The sequence below is a fragment of the Atractosteus spatula genome, assembly GCF_055471065.1.
Source record: "Atractosteus spatula isolate fAtrSpa1 chromosome 17 unlocalized genomic scaffold, fAtrSpa1.hap1 SUPER_17_unloc_4, whole genome shotgun sequence".
NCBI classification, from domain to species: Eukaryota; Metazoa; Chordata; class Actinopteri; order Semionotiformes; family Lepisosteidae; genus Atractosteus; species Atractosteus spatula.
Window position 1 is genome coordinate 220,267 of NW_028296636.1, and position 19,602 is coordinate 239,868.

Genomic DNA, 19,602 nt, shown 5'->3' on the forward strand with positions numbered 1-19,602 from the left:
CGGAGCCTGAACCCGCCGGGCCGGACCGCAGTCCGAACCCGCCGGACCGGACCGCAGTCTGAACCCGCCGGGCCGGTCCGCAGTCCGAATCCGCCGGGCCAGACCGGAGCCTGAACCCGCTGGGCCGGACCGCAGTCCGAACCCGCCGGGCCAGACCGCAGTCTGAACCCGCCGGGCCGGACCGCAGTCCGAACCCACCGAACCGGACCGCAGTCCGAACCCGCCGGGCCAGACCGCAGTCTGAACCCGCCGGGCCGGACCGCAGTCCGAACCCACCGAACCCACCGAACCGGACCGCAGTCCGAACCCGCCGGGCCAGACCGCAGTCTGAACCCGCCGGGCCGGACCGCAGTCCGAACCCACCGAACCGGACCGCAGTCCGAACCCGCCGGGCCAGACCGGAGCCTGAACCCGCCGGGCCGGACCGCAGTCCGAACCCGCCGGACCGGACCGCAGTCTGAACCCGCCGGGCCGGTCCGCAGTCCGAATCCGCCGGGCCAGACCGGAGCCTGAACCCGCTGGGCCGGACCGCAGTCCGAACCCGCCGGGCCAGACCGCAGTCTGAACCCGCCGGGCCGGACCGCAGTCCGAACCCACCGAACCGGACCGCAGTCCGAACCCGCCGGGCCAGACCGCAGTCTGAACCCGCCGGGCCGGACCGCAGTCCGAACCCACCGAACCCACCGAACCGGACCGCAGTCCGAACCCGCCGGGCCAGACCGCAGTCTGAACCCGCCGGGCCGGACCGCAGTCCGAACCCGCCGAACCGGACCGCAGTCCGAACCCGCCGGGCCGGACCGCAGTCTGAACCCGCCGGGCCGGTCCGCAGTCCGAATCCGCCGGGCCGGACCGGAGCCGAACCCGCCGGACCGGACCGCAGTCCGAACCCGCCGGGCCGGCCCGCAGTCCGAACCCACCGGGCCGGACCGCAGCCAAGACCCACTAGGCCAGACCACAACCAGAGTCCTCCGGGCCAGACCAGAGTTAAGACTCGCCGATCCAGACCAGAGCCTGAACCCGCCGGGCCCCACAGTCCCATCCGCACACACCCCCACAGCCCCATCCGCACACACCCCCACAGCCCCATCCGCACACACCCCCACAGCCCCACAGCCCCATCTGCACACCCCCCCACCCCAGGGCTCCTGCCGGCGGTGTTGGAGACGATGTCCACACAGGTCTGGGCCACGTTGAGCCAGAACAGGCCGAGAGTGCGGCGGGCACTGTCACTGTGGGTCTTGAAGGTCTCCCACATTCCTGACTGGTCCTCCTCCTTCTCCTGCTGCTGCTTCGTGGGGGGGGGAGGGGGGCAAGCGTTATCGAGGCGTCACTGACTGAGGAGCCCCAGAGCACCGGAACCTGGGACGCACAATCCCAGGATCCAGCAGGATCCGGACCAATCGAGTTTAAAGGATGCTGATCATGTTTCTATCACTTCTAGCTTTCTAATTCGGCTTTTCTGTATCCCTCAGAAATTAAACTCAAACGTAAAATATATTGCTTTTGTTTACTGCCTCGTTAAACAACAATCGAGCACGTGCTGCTCCAGTGCATTGTGGGATACTTGCCTTCTCTCCCACCTGTGCTCCGCCGTCCTGGGTCTCCGCTCCCTCCTCCTCCTTCTTCGTGTCACTGTAGCAACGAGATTCGGGGGGGGTGAGTGGTGTGAACGAGCGCTATGTACAAAGGGGGCGCCCCCTACGGGGCGGGTGGTTTCCTACAGGGAGGTGGTTTCCACAGCAACAGACAAGAGGCTTCACAGGAGGGAAAGCAGGGCAGCCAAACAGAACAGATACCCCCCCACCCTCTCGCCGTCCCGGGTCAGAGGTGCTGGCGAGTCCCACATGCAAGAAGGGACGTGAGGATCCGAACTGGGGTCCTGCCTGCGCGGGTCTTACTCACGGGTAAGCAGGTGGGTCACAGATCAGAACATCAGGAACCTCCATCTGGGGCCTCAGTGGCTTCAGCTCGTTGATCTTGATCCGGGTCATGTTGCCCTGTAGCCTGTACAGTTCCGGCAGCAGCTTCACCTGGGAGACACAGCATGGGTCAACCGCAGCAACCTCCGTCCACAACACTGACCTGGTCACCTGCCTCACCGGTCAGTTCCTCCTCAGTGACCTCTGCCCACTCGACACTGACCAGGTCACCCGCCCAGTGACCTCTGCCCCCCCCGGCACTGACACTGACCAGCTCAGCCCCGGCACTGGCTGGGGTGACCTGCTCCTCACCTTGTTGTTCTCGTTGAGCAGTTGCAGGGAGAGTCTGGAATCGCTGAGCTGCTGGGTGTCCAGTAGGGCTCTGTAGAGGGACTGGCCAGGCTGGACAGCCCACTGGCACCTGGGACAGAGGGACAGCGTGAGCACAGGCGCACGTACATGCACATGCACACACCAGAGAGTCTCACTGGGTGGTCGCAGAGACGACACTGGGGCTCTTTCTGCTGACCAGCTCAGACTGGTGTGAGGATCTCAGCAGAGGCAGGAGAATGGACGAGTTCACACTCACTTGCAGAAGGAGCTCTGCTTGCAGGTCTTGAAGTTAGTGCGATGCACAGCCTGTACCAGCTGGAGCCAGAGGGCTGAGAGAGTCAGTCCTGCCAGACAGAAACGCAGTATCCTGCAATAAAGGGAGAGAGACAGGGGACTGACCACACGGTCCCAGAGCCACACAGAGAGAGAGAGACAGGGGACTGACCCCACAGTCCCAGAGGCAACACTGATTGGACCCATCGGTCATGCTAATAAAGCACCTTGAACTGACGGGCGAATGCAGAAACACAGAGAGGAGATTGCTCCATATTTTAATCTATGTAAGATGACCAGGGGAAGGGTCATCCAGGACAGGTATCTACTCGACGTAGACCTGACCAAGATGGCCGCTAAGAGAAACCAGCTGACCCGCAGATGGAAAGGGCTCAGTCCGAAAAACAACAAGACACAGGTGTGTCTCATCAGGAAACAAAATATATATGCCCTGGAAACAGTGAACCAGTGCAGAAGCCAGTAGGTGAATTTGGTTGGTGTTGGTACAGATTTAAGCATAATGGATTTATGGAAGAAATAAAGGATTACAGTTTACGGTTTGTGATTTGGATATGGCGCGGATTTGTGGAACCTTACGGACTTTGGAACTCGGACTGAATAAGGATTGAGAGAACGGATTGTGGACTGGCTTGGAAGACGGAGGAACTGGAGAAATGGAGAAAAACTCCACGAAAATTAAAGAAGAGAGTGTAGTGTGAGTACTTTTGTCTCTATTATATAATCCTTTCCCCCGGAGGCACCACATCTGGGATTAAAGCACAGCGCAGCTGGAGGCTCGGCCCTGCGTGTCCCCGGGAGACGGGTGCTGTGCTGTGCGCTTATTTTCAGCAGCCATATCACCCTGCAATTCACAGCTGGCAGCCCACTGAAGCTCAGCAGGTGTGAGCCTGGTCAGTACCAGGATGGGAGACCTCCTGGGAAAAACTAAGGTTGCTGCTGGAAATGGTGTTAGTGGGGCCAGCAGGGGGCGCTCACCCTGTGGTCCACGTGGGTCCTAATCCCCCACTAGCGATGGGAACACTATACTGTAAACAGGCACCGTTCTTCGGCTGAGACGTAAAACCGAGGTCCTGACTTGGTCCTGACACCACAGCTGATGTGTGGTGAGCGTTCTGGTGCACTGTGGCTGATGTCGCATCGTCAAGTTCAAGTTTGTCATTATACTCATATACAGGTACAGTGGTGTGAAAAAGTGTTTTCCCCCTTCCCGATTTCTTATTTTTTTGCATGTTTGTCACACTGAAATGTTTCAGATCATCTAACAAATTGAAATATTAGACAAAGAGAACACAAGTAAACACAAAATGCAGTTTTTAAATGAAGGTTTTTATTATTAAGGGAAAAAAAAATCCAAACCTACATGGCCCTGTGTGAAAAAGTGATTGCCCCCTAAACCTAATAACTGGTTGGGCCACCCTTAACAGCAACAACTGCAATCAAGCGTTTGCGATAACTGGCAATGAGTCTTTTACAGCGCTGTGGAGGAATTTTGGCCCACTCATCTTTGCAGAATTGTTGTAATTCAGCCACATTGGAGGGTTTTCGAGCCTTAACCGCTTTTTTAAGGTCATGCCACAACATCTCAATCGGATTCAGGTCAGGACTTTGACTAGGGCACTCCAAAGTCTTCATTTTGTTTTTCTTAAGCCATTCAGAGGTGGACTTGCTGGTGTGTTTTGGATCATTGTCCTGCTGCAGAACCCAAGTGCGCTTCAGCTTGAGGTCACGAACAGATGGCCGGACATTCTCCTTCAGGATTTTTTGGTAGACAGCAGAATTCATGGTTCCATTTACCACAGCAAGTCTTCCAGGTCCTGAATCAGCAAAACAGCCCCAGACCATCACACTACCACCACCATATTTTACTGTTGGTATGATGTTCCTTTTCTGAAATGCTGTGTTACTTTTACGCCAGATGTAATGGGACACACACCTTCCAAAAAGTTCAACTTTTGTCTCGTCAGTCCACAGAGTATTTTCCCCAAAAGTCTTGGGGATCATCAAGATGTTTTCTGGCAAAACTGAGACGAGCCTTTATGTTCTTTTTGCTCAGCAGTGGTTTTCGTCTTGGAACTCTGCCATGCAGGCCATTTTTGCCCAGTCTCTTTCTTATGGTGGAGTCGTGAACACTGACCTTAACTGAGGCAAGTGAAGCCTGCAGTTCTTTGGATGTTGTTGTGGGGTTTTTTGTGACCTCTTGGATGAGTCGTCGCTGCGCTCTTGGGGTAATTTTGGTCGGCCGGCCACTCCTGGGAAGGTTCACCACTGTTCCATGTTTTCGCCATTTGTGGATAATGGCTCTCACTGTGGTTCACTGGAGTCCCAAAGCTTTAGAAATGGCTTTATAACCTTTTCCAGACTGATAAATCTCAATTACTGTTTCTCATTTGTTCCTGAATTTGTTTGGATCGCAGCATGATGTCTAGCTTTTGAGGATCTTTTGGTCTACTTCACTTTGTCAGGCAGGTCCTATTTAAGTGATTTCTTGATTGAGAACAGGTGTGGCAGTAATCAGGCCTGGGTGTGGCTAGAGAAATTGAACTCAGCTTTCCAAAGAGGTGATAAACCACAGTTGATTTATGTTTTAACAGGGGGGGCAATCACTTTTTCACACAGGGCCATGTAGGTTTGGATTTTTTTTCCCTTAATAATAAAAACCTTCATGTAAAAACTGCATTTTGTGTTTACTTGTGTTCTCTTTGTCTAATATTTCAATTTGTTTGATGATCTGAAACATTTCAGTGTGACAAACATGCAAAAAAATAAGAAATCAGGAAGGGGGCAAACACTTTTTCACACCACTGTATATGGTATAACAAAATGCTATTTAGCTAGCTCTCGGACAATAAGTAGTACAAAAAAACAATTCAATTGTTTAACATAAGAAAGACAGGGACAACAGGCAGTGTGCAAAACAACAAAGGTAACAGGTTATGTGCAAGAACATGCATTAACGGAATGAAATTATGGGGAGTGAGCTTTTGACATGTATGGTAGAGGTAGATTTTCAATGTGTGTTTAAGTTTTTGGTAAGAAAGAAGGTACTGTGAGGTTCAGATCATAGGTGAGAGTGAGAGAGGCTGGGAGTTTAATAGTTCGATAGTGCGGGGGTAAAAACTGTCTCCGAGTCTGGTAGTCCGGGCCCGAATGGTCCGGTATCATCCAGGTGGGGCTGCACATTGGGGGTGGTGGAGGGGAGTCCCTATTACCTGTAAAGTGCTTTAAGTGGAGTGTCCAGAAAAGCGCTATAGAAGTGTAAGCAATTATTATTTTCAGAGCCGGGAAGCCCGCCGAGACCCCGGGCTGCGTGATGCAACCAGGCCCAACCCGACCTCCCCCTCGCCGGCTGGCGTCGCATAACACTGGCCGGGCCAGCGAAACTAAACCCCTGATCTGCGGCCTAACCGCCTCCTCCATCCCCCCAGACCCGGCGCCCAGGAGCCCCTCCACCCGGCACCGCCGGCTCGGGGAACCCGCAGACCTTGGAGGACAGAGAGCAGCACCGCCAGCTTCCCTGCACACTCCGTGGTCGGACAGACCCCCAGCCGCCGCAGCCTCGTCTAATCCAGCACAGGAGGCAGGTAAACGAGCCGCCGGCGCCGCTACACCGTACCTCATAGAGTAAGTCGCCATCTTGATTCAAACCTGAGCTTTGCTCTCCCGATTCCTTTTCTGTATTCCGGCTTCTCGCGAGGTTACGTCAGCCTCCCCTGATTGGCCGGCTCGCAGCCTCGGCTCATGAATATGCATGAGCAAGGCTGAGGGAGGGGGGCGCACATGGCGGGACGCGATAGGTGGTTACGCGTACAGGTGTTTGTGTTCAAGACGGATCTCTGTCTTTACTGTTGCAAGAGCGAAGCTGCCTCAGGGCGCAGGGTGGCAGTGTAGGACGTGCCGAGGAAGTGGCGTAATTCTCGCTTGTTTTTTAGTTTCACTGCGTTAAAACTTAACCTATGTAGGTTGTTGATTTGTAGATTCCAAGTGCGCAGCAGTCCGATCCAGGCCAGGTGTTCCCTGCGGCAGGGGACTGTGGTCCAGTGTACTGACCCCCCTGGACACCTCAGGGCAGTGTGACCCCCAGCACTGACCCCGCTGGACACCATCTGTTAACACCTGAAGAAGGCTCCACGGTCGAAACGTAGGTTTATTCCATGCTGGGGAAAAAAGAAAGAAAACAATTACTTGTTCCTTTGCAGCCTACGCATGCTGACGCAGCTACCCACCTGAACTACCATTTGTTTGTCTGTCTTACCACAATAAGTACCAAAACTGAGATAATCCAGCGCTGTTTGAGCACCAATGCTGACATGTGACACATCAATTTTACTTTTTTTTTGGTTACATCTGACTTATTATGTATTAAACTGCTGAGTGCTTCACATTTGTTCATTAAAGTGAACCCAGTTTTTAATGCCATGGCTTTAACATCACAATTTTCTGAGCAACACAGAAACCCTACAGATTCAGTATCTCTGTCATTCTGTGTCATACCTACACAAAGTTAAGCTGCTCAGTGCAAGCATCGCACTCCACCTTTGTTTTTTTTGGCTGTTGGGTGATTTAGATGCATAACGGTTTCTGCCTTTTCAAAACAGTGCCAGTCATCCACTCTGTGTCTAAGAACTGTTTTTTTATTGTACGCTTACTCCCTGTCACAGCTATGGTTTTGGTCGCAATACTATGATCTTCAGTGTCAGCATTACTTTGGATGGGATCACGGTTGTTGTTGACACTTTTCCCTGCCCATCACTGCACGGTCCCAGTCTGGGAACAGCAAGTGGTCTTATAAACCCCAGCAGCTTTAGCAGAGACACTTATCTGAGAAAACCATGGTGATGTACTAAATTAGCTGAGGATCTGTAGAGTAGATCTGAAATATTTTTGAAGAGGCACACATTTTTGTTTGGCTGGGAGGGGAGTGAGACTGCTCCCTGCCCATCGCTGCACAGTCCCAGTCTGGGAATAGGAGGTGCTCTATAAACCCCAGCAGTTTTGACAGAGACACCTAGCTGCCAAAAACAAGGTGATTTACTATTAGCTGAGGGTCTGTGCAATAGATTCCATCCACCTGTGGAGAGGCACAAATTTTCCCCATCCAATTCTGCACTGCAGTTTTTCTAGAGGTGATCCACCCAGACCAAAAATATTAATAAAGACTTAAAAGGGAATGAAGAAGGGTGATTTGCTATTGGCTGACTGTCTTAACATTGTATGTCTCACCACTTTTGGTGGTGCAAAAAAAGTTTTTGTCCCTGGTTATAGTTTAAAAAAACGATTGAATTTAAATATAATAATTTGATTTAATAACACATTTCAGATACAGCTCCTTTAAAAGCTTGCATCTTAAAACCCTTTTCACTGAACAGAAAAAAAAAACATTTCTAGGAAAAATATAGCGATGACAATTTTTACAGTAGTATAAATGGAAGAAAGGTGCTGTAAAATTCATAAAAAATGAATCATCTTAGATTTGTCAAACGTGGAGATTAGTGGAGGCGATTTAAAATGAAAAAAGGACCCTCTCAAATTTTAGCTGAATGTTCAAGGAATTACAGTTAACCATGAAGAAATAACAAAGCAGGTGTTTCAGCTGCTTGTCACTTCGCTTAATGTTGCTATACTCCTCATATGCTACTGTGGCAGCTGAAAGTCTTCTACTTTGATTGAAATTCGGCTATTTGCATACACTTCCGGATCATTCGTGACGCTTAGTGTAGCATTTCCGGGTTACGGACGAAGCACCAAGAGACAGAAGAGGGTGAATCGTACTTTATCTCGAACTTGATTTATCTGTCAGCTTCGTTCATACACCGGTGTTGCAGTAAAGTGTAGGCACTGCTGCCGTCCAGCCCGATGAGTTGCCCTTCAACCCTCTTTTTGCTGTGTTTGGGACAGTGGGGTGGGAAATCGGATCTGACAGCCTCTGTAAACATCAAGACATCACGCACCGGCATTTGCGGAAACTCCGGGAAACGAGCAAAAGTTGTCTGGGCTGATAGCAGTAAAACGCCGGAAAAAAAGACGACATGCATCTAGCAAAAAAAAACTCCAAGAAAAAACAGGCTGTTTTTCTCTTTAATTTGCATTTGAGATCCGGGGGAGAAAATGTCTGGGTTTGATCGATTTTATTTTCTAAGTTATTAAAAATGATTGTACAACAACAGGGCATCACTCACTTTCGGTGCCTAGGGCGGCGGATATAAAGCCTATTTGAAAACTAGTTAAATATGGAAAACTTAAATAAAGATAACTAGTCTAGTATATAACTCGTCTCCTACAACGAGATCGCATACGGGCGGCGATTGGTGTAATCTTAGCTTCAGCTTTGTGCAGGTAATTTACAACGAAAATATATTTTTTGAAGAGTATTTTATATCTTCGATTTTCGAACTTTTAGGAATTTTCGTTGAAGTAACGATTATACGCGTTGCTGTCTTTGTTCGTTGATGACTTTTATTGCATTAAGAAAATTGCATTGCTGACACGTTTCCAGAGTGCTGCCACTATCCAGAGATGAAACCCTTATCAACACTGATGTGCGGAGGAAAGGCGTTCAGAGATCAGTGCGGGCAGCTTTCCTTCACTGATTTATGAAAAATATGACGCAGCAGGTTAATTTGTGAAATTCAAAGTACTTGTAAGAGAGTGACGTTCATCTTTAACCTGCTAGAATCTGGTGATTAAACGAATCCGGGATTTATTGGCAAGTAGGCCTACACCAAGGTGGAGTTTGAGTCGCTTTAGTTTTTTTTTTCTAAAACTCATCGCTTTTCCTGTAATAAATATTTTTTCATAATTTTTTTTATTAAACTTATAAAGAATTTACAAATACAAGTACAACCAGAGGATCAAAAACAGGTACAATAGAAAAAAACCCAAACAGAAAAAAAAACATTCAACCGCCAGAGGTAATGAAGTAAATTGTGTGATCAAATTGTATTTTTTACATATATCATATGTTTTCCTTGCTTTATTATTTCTCAAATTTTGTATAGAATTTAAATAGTGTTTCAGCTCCACCTCAAAAGTACTAAAAAGGGGATTATTAGACCATTTTGATTTATGGATGTGAAATGACTAATAAATTGACTATAAATAAATGCTCTTTTTCCAAATTTTCTATTAAACAGTACAATAAAATATCAAAATCCTTAAATCTAAAAAACACCTTTAACTGCCTGCAAACAAAACTCTGGAAGTCCGTCCAAAACAACTTCACAAACACACACCTTACAAATAAGTGCACAAAAGATTCCCTTTCAGCCCGACAAAAAACACACAGATCATCCTGCTCAGGTTTAAATTTAGAGAGCACTAATTTAACTGAATAAAACTTATGAACAATTTTAAACGATATCTCTAACTTTATTTGTAATACCTATCAAATAAATATCCCAATATCTATCAGGAGTTGTCCAAACTAACTTCCAGTTTATATTTTGAAATATTGCATTCCAAAAAGATAAACCAGAAGGGATAAGATGGGGTTTACAAAGATTCCTTATATGAGTATTGTTACATTTCTTGTCCTCTCTTCCTGTAAATCTGAGGCATCTAGCGAGCAAGGCATGACTTCAGGCTGTCCCGTGACGCAGGAATGCTCTAGGTATTGCCCTACTTATAGTACACTGTACGCTCAACATTTAAGCTTCCCATGTGTTACTTAACCCATAACCTGGTGTTTTTGTTCTGGATTTTAGTTTTGATTCAATTCAGTTTATTTATCTGAGGACAAAGCTTGCCACTTGTGAAACTACAGTTCGCTGTGACATTAACAAGCCGTGACCCCTGTTTCCAGGCCAGGAGGAATGTGGGCGGAACCCAGGGGAATTCACGTGGACCAGTCGGAGCTGCTGTGCAAAGATGGCTGTGGTTACTATGGCAACCCCGCGTGGCAGGGCTGCTGCTCCAAGTGCTGGCGAGAGAGGTCTCGCAGGGCGCAGGCCTGCAGGCAGCACAGCAGGTAGGGCCCACGGCGGACCGCACTGCCTGAGTACACGTCCCGGGGCCGTGTCCCCGAGCCCTGCCTTTAATAACTGCGTCGCACGACTCAAAAAGAGTCGTTTTCAGGAAGCTTTCAGTGGTGTATCACCGTCCTTCTTGCATGTTTCTGTGTTCTTGTGAAAACATTCTAAAGCTCGTGATCAAAAAAAATGCTGCTTTTCTTCAGCTGTGATGCTGTTGACCACCTGCAGCTGCTCCCAAATTCTTGGCACAATATGTGCACACGATGTGGACTAACTGAATTGTGCAGATGGTATTTGGTGGGATCTGTTCATTCTTCAGGGCTTGGCGATTGTTTTGAATGTACAAATGTTGGTTAAATACCGAGCTTAAGTGTTTCCTATGGAATTGCATCTCACATTCACTTAAAAAAAAAAGAAAAATAGGTCAATCGCAGTGAACTTGTAGATTTGTTACAGAGCTGCGTACTAAGTTGAGTATTACTGGTATGGTACAGTCTCGGCACCATCCCCAGCTGCACACTCAAGTGCAGCAAAAAAACCTGTGGAACAAGGTTGGAGACCAGCTGATCCCGTTCTTAGTACAGCATGAAGAAATAGAGAATAGTTGAATTATTCAGTCCAGTGAACTATTACGTGGGTCATCGTTAAGATATATTTATTACGGCCTCTCCCATATATAGCTGGACGGTCTTGGATATTTGATATTATCCCTGCTCCCCTCTAGGTTTTTAGTAAAGAAATGTACGCGTTTGTACGCTGAAATCCTCCAGATGAGAGCATGCAGCTACCTTTGCAATTTTTTATCAGTTTCATGGAGCCATGAAACCAGTACAGCAGCTCTGGGTTTAAATGTGATCATGTACTTTGCCACACTGGCTTACATTTTCATTTCTAAATGATATGGAAACACCTAAGGCACAGGAGAGAACACAGGGATATTTTTTTTGCGATAAGCTACATTTATGTGTAAGCAGTTCTTACTTGTCCTCTCCTAATTTTCCACCTGTGTTGACCCTACTTATCCCCAGAACAAGATTTTTGTGTTGACCTTTTCAAGTGTTTTTCAAGCACGTCTGTTAGCTTGTATATATCTTGAATGTACGTTTGGACGGCAGGGTGGTGCAGTGGTCAGCGTTGCTGCCTCGCAGAGCTGGGGCCCTGGGTTCGATTCAAGGAGAGTTTCTTTGTGGAGTTTGCCCTGCCTGCGTTCTTGTGGGTTTCCTCCAGCTGCTCCGGTTTCCTCCCACAGTCCAAAGACCTGCTGCTAGGACAAGCTGCTAGGCTTCTGGGAAAACGGGCCCTGGTGTGAGTGCGTGTTTGTGTCTGTGTGGTGGACTGGCGACCTGACTTGCATTTGTTGCTTGACAGGATAGGCTCCGGCTCCCCCTCAACCCTGTATTGGAGAAAGATGACATAATTCTGTATCCCTCCAGTGCCGTGTTCTTATAAGGAGTGTATTTATCTCTTGTGCATTAGAGAGATTGGGGTTCACGTGTGCACTAATTGATTGTGTGTACATGTGAGCTTCAGTGCGCAGCCTGTGTACATTTGAAGAAAGCATGTGCTTTTGGTACAAGGTGACAAGTGAAAAGAGACCATTGGGCTCATCATTTGTTTGGTTGCTAGTACAGCATTGAACATCATCTCATTCAACCCTTTTTTAAAAGATCCCAGGGAATCTGTTTCATGTATATGGCTAGGTTCTCTGTTCCAAATACCTTCCACCCTTTTTTCTTGTTCTCCGATACTTATTTTGCTGGTTTGGTTTGCCCTGAATTAGTTTCCTGCCTAGATCTTGCCAGTACTTTACAGGATGCGCTCGTTGCTTTCTGACTTCCCGTGGCCGGTGTGCCCTGGGGTGTGTAGATCTTCGCTCTGCGATGGCTAAGCGTGTGTGGGGTTGCTGTTTTGTGTCCACAGCCCTAGCCCCGGTGTGGAAGGGGGCTCAGCCATCACCTTCTCCAAGTTCGAGGAGAAGAAGAGCACAGAAAAGGGGCGACGAGTCAACACCATGAAGAGGCTTTTCTGGGGCCCTTCTTCCTCTCCGAAGAAACCCAACGGTGAGATGGTCCTCTACATAGCTCAAAACACAAAGGCGTCATTTTCTCAAAATGAGCCACAGGCTTTTAAATTCACCCATCACCTGACTAGTAAACTAAGGACAGTGTTTGTTTCACAGATTTCCTGTGAAATCTAGTTTGGCTCTGAAGTGAGTGTCAGTTGTGCTGTTCTGTTTTTATCAATGGGCGGCTCTCTGAGCCTGGGCTTTACCAGTCAAGCTCCTTCATCCCCTTGCAGGGTTTTTGGTTTTACTAATATCTGTCTCCTCTCTGTCCCCAGAGCCCACAGAGAGCCAGTCTGCTGCCCTAAAGGCGTTTCAGAGCCTCCAGCCTGGAGACTTTACTAATTTCCTCAAGCTGCTGTGCAAGCCGTTCTCCCAGAGCCTGTAGTCGCGCTGCACGGCCTTTGTCAACACCATGGAGGCCTACCATGTAATAGCCCCTCTCACCGACTACCTGTCTCTGTCCACGTCTCTGCCAGTCTCCCATCTGTATTTCTGCTCCCAGACTGCCTGTCACTCACAGCCTGTCTCCTGCCACCTCTCACCCTCCCCACTCTCTCCTTCCTCCTCTAGCCCACTGTGCCCCAGGTCTGCTAACGCTTTGTCCAGTGCCCTCTCACACTGCTTCTCTGAGAAGGTGAGGCAGCAGACCTCTTTCTAGTGTCACTGAGATGAAGAGCTTAGAACCTGGAAGAACTTGGCATTGGCTGATCCCCCGTCTGTCTCTTTGTAGGATCTGCTGGTACAGAAACAGTGGGATCTGGTGCAGGATTTTTATCAGAGTATCGCCGGACACTTCAGCAGTGAGTAAAAAGCAGTTGGAGGTGTATAATACAATTTTGTATGAACTTGTGTATCTTATGGTTGGCCCCCATTATTTAACTAAAGAACAACTGAATGGTCTCATGTGCTGTGTGTCTGACGGGACTGAATGGCCTTATGTATAAACTGTCTTGTTTGGTTGATTGTCAGTAGCGTAGTGACACAAGGGCCAGATTTTGCAGCAAATTGGGCTGGATGTGTTGGATCCAGACCTTTGCTGAAACAGTTTGTTACACAGTTTTCGGTACAGTTGAGATCTGGGATTTGTTCTGGTCAAGAAAGGGATAGAAGTCTTTTTCGTGCTGTTCTAGTCTGCCGTGTTGCCTGTACCCATAGAGAGAGACTGACCGATTGAACCCAAAGGTTCTGTGGAGCACAGAACCGATACGTGTGAGAGGAATGCCTGTTGCACGCCTGAAAGAGCGCTTGGCTGTGGCTTGGTTGTGCACATGCAGTGAGCTGGAGGAAGGGTGTGGGATTCCCTCGGGCTCGAGCTGCTGCCCCCCCTCTGTCCTGCAGGCCTCTCCGAGGAGCAGACGGTGCAGATGATGGAGCACATTGAAAAGCTGATCATGACGCGTCTGCACAAGTGGGTGTTCTGCCACGACAGCTCTGACGATGAGCAGAAAGACCTGGCCCTGCAGAGGAGGATCCGGTGAGACTCGGACCACAGACCTGGAAGCCCGCTGAGTACAGCTCAGTAACAGTCATCCTTTTATAGGCTGTTGTTCATAACAGATGCTGAAAATCCCAGAATACATCACCAAGCGGACAGCTAATCCTCTGGAGGAAATTTACACAAATAGGCTGAAATTATTCCTTAAAGTCAAAATCTCATTCAGGCTTACAGGGTGTAGGAAGGCAAGATATCATTCCTTAAGCCATGTGGGTTAAAACAAAATTTGTATCTCAGATTGCATACCTGCTAAACCACTGAAGGTTAGGCCCAGAGTCCAGAAAATCACCACATGAGTTTTTCTAATGAAGTGGACTATAATTGGACAGAGGTCTTTCCTTCTGTATTAGGTTTAGGAATGTCTGAAGCAGCCTTTTACTATTACATCTACACTGCCTAACTAGTTACTAAGCTGATCTTTGCCACTGCTATTTCCACAGATCTCTCAGCTGGGTGACCCCTCAGATGCTTCATGTTCCCATTAAAGAGGAGAGGTTAGAGGTCAACAGTGACGCCCTCCTGCCTGCCATCACAGGTGAGTTTTTTTTTAAGAAGGTAACTTTTAATTTCTCACTGATTAATAACAGAATATGGCTCTGTTGTTGTGCACTGAAATGTATGTAGATGCTATGCCTTATGCTGTTCTGTCCTCACCATCTCCGTTCGATATCTTAGGCTTTTTTAATTATTTTGTTCAGCTGGTACGTTCCATTGTGCTATTTTGAATTTATTTTTACAGAACAACAGGGTAAAGTGCACACAAAACCAGACAGCTTTGTATAATAGTCTTTGATAGACGACCACTTGAAGGCCTGCACATTCATGGAACCCAGTGACCCCAGTGGCTCTCTACCAGTGTCAGACAGGATCAGGGCATCATGTCTGGCCAGGCCACTGAGCATGACTTTTCATTGAGCACATAAGCGATCTGTGCTCAAGAGTTCTGATTAAACTCACTTCCTGGAACGCCTTCAAATGTATCTATGCCTTGAATGTGTAATAGTCCTGAACACCAGGATCACCTGTCTTGTCAACACTTTGAGTAGCTGTCACTGTCCTACATGGGGCTGTAGCTAGTTAGCCACTCTTATACTCTACCAATGGTCAGCATTGCTGCGTCACAATGCTGGGGCCCTGGGTTCAATTACAGGCCTGGGGTGCTGTCTGTGTGGAGTGCCTGCCCATGCTCTCTTAGGTTTCCTCTGGGTGCTCCAGTTTCCTTCCACAGTCCAAAGACATACTGGCAGGTTAACGGGCTTCTGGGAATGCTGGCCCAGTTGTGAGTATGTGCGTGTCCGGTCCAGGCTGTATCTTGCCCTGTGCCTGTTCCTTGCTGGAATAGACTCCAGCTCCTCCTGTGACTCGGAATTGGAAGCAGCGATTAGAACATTAGTGGATGAAGAGAGATTCTGAAACTTCCCGAACCCCAGTGGCCGTACGATGAAGGCATTTCGCCCCCTGCTCTCGGCAGCGATAATCGAGATGGACGCCCGGCGAGCGCCGCAGGACAAGCTGGCCTGCGTCTCCAAGTGCAACCAGAGTGTCTTCCGGGTGCTGGCCTCCAGAAGCTCGGAGCCGGCGAGCGCCGACGACTTCTGTCCGGCATGATCCTGGTGGTGCTGAAGGCCAGCCCGCCCCGGCTGCACTCCAACACGCAGTACATCACCCGCTTCGGCCTGCCGCACAGCCTCATGGCCGGGGCATCCGGCTACTATTTCACCAACCTGGTGAGTCCAGCTGCGGGACCGCGGGCCTCTGCGGCCCAGAGCTTCCCCAGAGCGTCCCCAGACTGGCGCACTCCCGCGACGACCTTCAGGAATCTCTTTTGAACGGGGCGTGGCGTGGCTCTGAGGGTCTGTATGGGTGGGGCTTCACTGGTGACGATGACGATGATGAACAGCTGAGTTTCTTTTACACCGAGCAGGGCTGATGCAAATAAGCCCCGGTTACTTAATCAAGTATTCACACAGACCGCCTTAGTTATGCCTTTTAGTTGAATTGATTGAACTAGGGGGGACTTTTACACACAGGGACACTAGAAGTTGGATGACTGTTCCTGAAATTAATGAAACAAGTACCAAATGTTGGTGTTATTTGTTCACTCAGACTGTCTGTATACATCATTAGGACCCACATGAAGCACTGTCAATATTCCATAGGAAGAAAATGCAGGAAGGGGTGAATGCTTTTCACGAGACTGTATATGCAAGAAGAAACTAAAAATTAATGAACCACATGTGTACTGTAAGCAAGTCCTGTAAAAATTAACCATTTGACGTTCCTTTTATCATCTTGTGTATCATATGTCTATGTCGCGTCCTGTCTGTTCACCCAGAAACTGTTTAAAACTGAAGCCAGGTCTCTGCTCTCCCGGCAGTGCTGCGCTGTGGCCTTCATCGAGAAGCTGGACGGCCCGGCCCTGAACCTGAGCGCTGAGGAGTTCGAGGGGTACATGCAGGGCAAGCGCGCGGCCCCGCGGGACGCGGAGACGGATTGCGAGGGGCTTCGGAGGGCCAGGAAGAACCGGCAGCTCCTGGCGGAGGTGGCGAGCCGGCAGGAGCAGCTGGCGGAGGGGGCGCAGGCCCTGCAGGCAGACCTGGCGCGGTGGGTGCAGGCAGTGCAGACGCAGGTGGAGGAAATCCAGGCCAAGGTCCCCCTGAACTTCACATGCACAGAGCCCCCGAGTCAGAGCTAGCTTCAGGGGCGTGGCCTGCCTGGGCGTCTGGATGTTCGCTTCTGAAACTTCAACCCCAGGTATTACTTTTGGTAAAATGGGTTTACAAATTACTGGGCTGAAGTTCAAGGCTTTGGTGTTTGAGACCTTATTGTAACAGTTCTGTGGAAAACAGGAAACCAAGTAACACGGTTTGATTTCTGGCTTCTGTCTCGAAGTGTTAGGTTTTGGCGACCAGCCCTTCAGCTGGGACTTTTGCAAACACCAGTGTTTTATCTTCAGTCCATTGCCAAGAACACAGCTATACCAGGGTGCAGGGTAACTCAATAGGTTTTCCTCGTGAAGGGCCAGCGCAGGGGGATGCTTCTTGGATCGGGCAGGCACTCTGAAGCAGGCCTGAGGGGTCCTGCTACACTAGGGTAGCACTGTTCAGTAAACTCAGAGAGGTCTCATTGACAAATTTGTTTTCTCAGAGGCTGCATTTACTGCACGTTGAACATGTTTTAGTTAGGAAAGTGTCAGCTGTGAGGTACCAGTAGTTCATTCTACAGTTGTACCTGCCTGCTTGCTTTCTCTGTGACACACCAATAAAGATGAGTATTTTGTTTCCTACTTAGTTATGAATATTTAAGCGCTGGAAGTCTTAAACAATACTTAAGAGTGGTTACTACTCAGGTACCTACATCTTTGCACCTTTTTTCCTTTTTCTCTGAATTATCGTCAGTTGAATCCTACGTGATCTTAGCCACATATTTATTGTTTTTGTTTGTCGACTGTGAAGCACAGGAGTCTTTTGGCTGCTTAACCTAAACCGGCCTTTAAATAATCAGAATTGCTTCATTCCCAGGGCAGAGGGGAAGTAAAACATGCTCTGGGGAAAAAAAGGGTTTGCTTTGTAAACCCAGGTAATTGTACTGGTGCGACGATTCTAGATCTTTTGGAGTTATAGAGACAAGGGGAGTGGGTGTAGAAAAAAAACCCTCTTTCAACAGCAGTCTGATACGTGTAGTGAAGTGCCATATTTATACAACGCAGAGCTTTAACCTGAGTTTGAAGTGCAGTATTCAAGAACTGTTATTTGATTGTAACCAAAAATAACCAATGCTTCCCTCTTGTGGTGGAATGCAAGTATTACAGCACTCAAGTAAAACTAAGAGACAGGTCTGTAATTTAAGGAACAGGTCATCAATTCTGCTAGTCTCATTTCAGCAGCCTCTTTCTTGTACTTTTTAAAATGAATCAGGGTGCTCAATAGAAGAACATGTCTAAATTATTTTGTTTGTAGTGGACTAGAGAAAGTTTAACATTTCTGATTTTTTTTGTCTTTCCTCAAGCGCCTTTGCGTATAAATAATGAAGTCGGGACCTTCCACCTCGGTGCCTTTTCTTATGAAGCTGGTATTGGTATTAGACTGTGATGTCCTGTTAAAGTCTGTCTCTGAGTGTAAGCTCTGTGTTATTGGTGTTCCTTAACTTTATCCCACGTATGTACTCAAGTTATGTAACTTAACAGGCCCGACCGTGGGTGGGAAAATGATTATTTTATAACAATTTGGTAAGCGATCAGAGGACAATCGCCTACCCCACCTATGGGTCCCAGTCTCCAGGGCCTCAAGAGCCTCTGGAATAAATGTAATGTTCTCGTGAAAACAGCCACTATCTCAACCCAAATTCATGACGATAGAGTGCTTGGCAGCACTGCCTGAAAACATAACTTCAGGCAGCTGGGACTCTAGCAACTATGAAATCTAGAAAGGAAAGCAGTGCATCACAACCCTTGTAACCATAGTGGTACAAGAACAAATAACTATTAACCAACTACTTGTATTTTGGAACAAGTTACAGTGTAAGCATACTAGTGCTTTCTGAATTAATCTCCAGCTGCCGCAGGCTGCTGTGTGCAGTTTCAGCAGGGCTAAAAAATGAGGAGGTATACGGAAGATACTCGTGGAACTTTCTGGGGGAGTGGGGGGTGGGTGAAGTGGGTTCACAATGATTGTGTTCAGTAAACAAAGCCACTAGCACAAGTCCTTGTGTTGTGTACAAGCAGTCTGCGTAGTGCTTGTGATGTTTACTGGTGACATGAAGTTTTGAATAAAGCACATGAAGAACCGATATGAATGTGTATTAACAATAAATTCTTATTCTCTCGTGCCGTGTCTTTTGGAATTGTCACCCTATACTTTAAAATGCTTGCATCAAATAATAGAAATACCTGTGCCTCTGAACTTTTTTTCATGCACATTTGAACTGTTTCACCATATTTATTTTATGTTGTTAAATGTTTTTTTGTTGTCATCCCTTTAATAATCATTCTAAATTGAGTTATGTTCTCAACTTCAGTACATTCCATGTCTGGAACATGTTTGCACATGGATAGAAGCTCCTTTCTGTTCCTTCTACAGTAGTTTTCCATGTGCATTTCATATCCAGAAACAGAATTACTGAAAATGTAAAGACTACCTTGCGCAGGACACATGCCCTCTGCTTTTGTTTTCAGAGCTGTAATTAAGATTTGTAAGATGCATAATCACTTGTAAAACAGAAACAGGTTCCTGCCAACCCTGAAGCTGTCTAAAATACCTCTGGTGCTCTGGCAGTCACCTTTCCTTTCTCATAAAAACTAAAGCCTATTTTTATCCAATAAAATGTCTTCTCAGAATGTACAGAGTTGTCTTTTTAAGGAAAATCATAAAACAATGAACATATTTAATTTTTAAAAGTGAAGCCAGGTGAGCTGTTATACTGAAACACTAAGAAATCACACATGAAACTGATTCTCCCTCCTTAGAGTTTTTAGGTTTAGGGTTTTAACTTTTACAGCTCAGTGTTTCCAATAATCTGTCCATCACAGTA

General features: G+C 47.8%; 1 protein-coding gene and 1 pseudogene across 2 annotated transcripts; one reads left to right on the forward strand and one right to left on the reverse strand.

The window, feature by feature from the left end:
* Positions 1-1,268: 1,268 nt before the first annotated feature.
* Positions 1,269-6,228, reverse strand: LOC148810818 (neutral alpha-glucosidase AB-like). The gene is made up of 5 exons (XM_088908885.1): positions 6,160-6,228; positions 2,509-2,619; positions 2,232-2,340; positions 1,903-2,030; positions 1,269-1,632 (listed from the first exon to the last, which is right to left on the reverse strand). The coding sequence occupies exons 1-5, from the start codon at positions 6,177-6,179 to the stop codon at positions 1,482-1,484; spliced, it is 519 nt and encodes a 172-aa protein (XP_088765011.1). The 5' UTR covers positions 6,180-6,228; the 3' UTR covers positions 1,269-1,481.
* Positions 6,229-8,255: 2,027 nt separating this feature from the next.
* LOC148810819 (rab5 GDP/GTP exchange factor-like) lies at positions 8,256-19,408 on the forward strand (annotated as a pseudogene). The gene is made up of 9 exons (XR_016086584.1): positions 8,256-8,879; positions 10,345-10,509; positions 12,434-12,573; positions 12,854-13,005; positions 13,309-13,378; positions 13,917-14,052; positions 14,514-14,608; positions 15,545-15,800; positions 16,451-19,408. The product of XR_016086584.1 is annotated as a rab5 GDP/GTP exchange factor-like (transcript).
* The last annotated feature ends 194 nt before the right edge of the window (positions 19,409-19,602 follow it).

Coding starts and splice junctions, on each gene's coding strand:
- LOC148810818 (XM_088908885.1), bottom strand. CDS start 6,179: ATGGCGACTTACTCTATGAG. Junction 2,341..2,508: donor AAGCAGAGCTCCTTCTGCAA/GTGAGTGTGAAC, acceptor CCTCTGTCCCAG/GTGCCAGTGGGCTGTCCAGC. Junction 1,633..1,902: donor TGTGACCCACCTGCTTACCC/GTGAGTAAGACC, acceptor TCGTTGCTACAG/TGACACGAAGAAGGAGGAGG.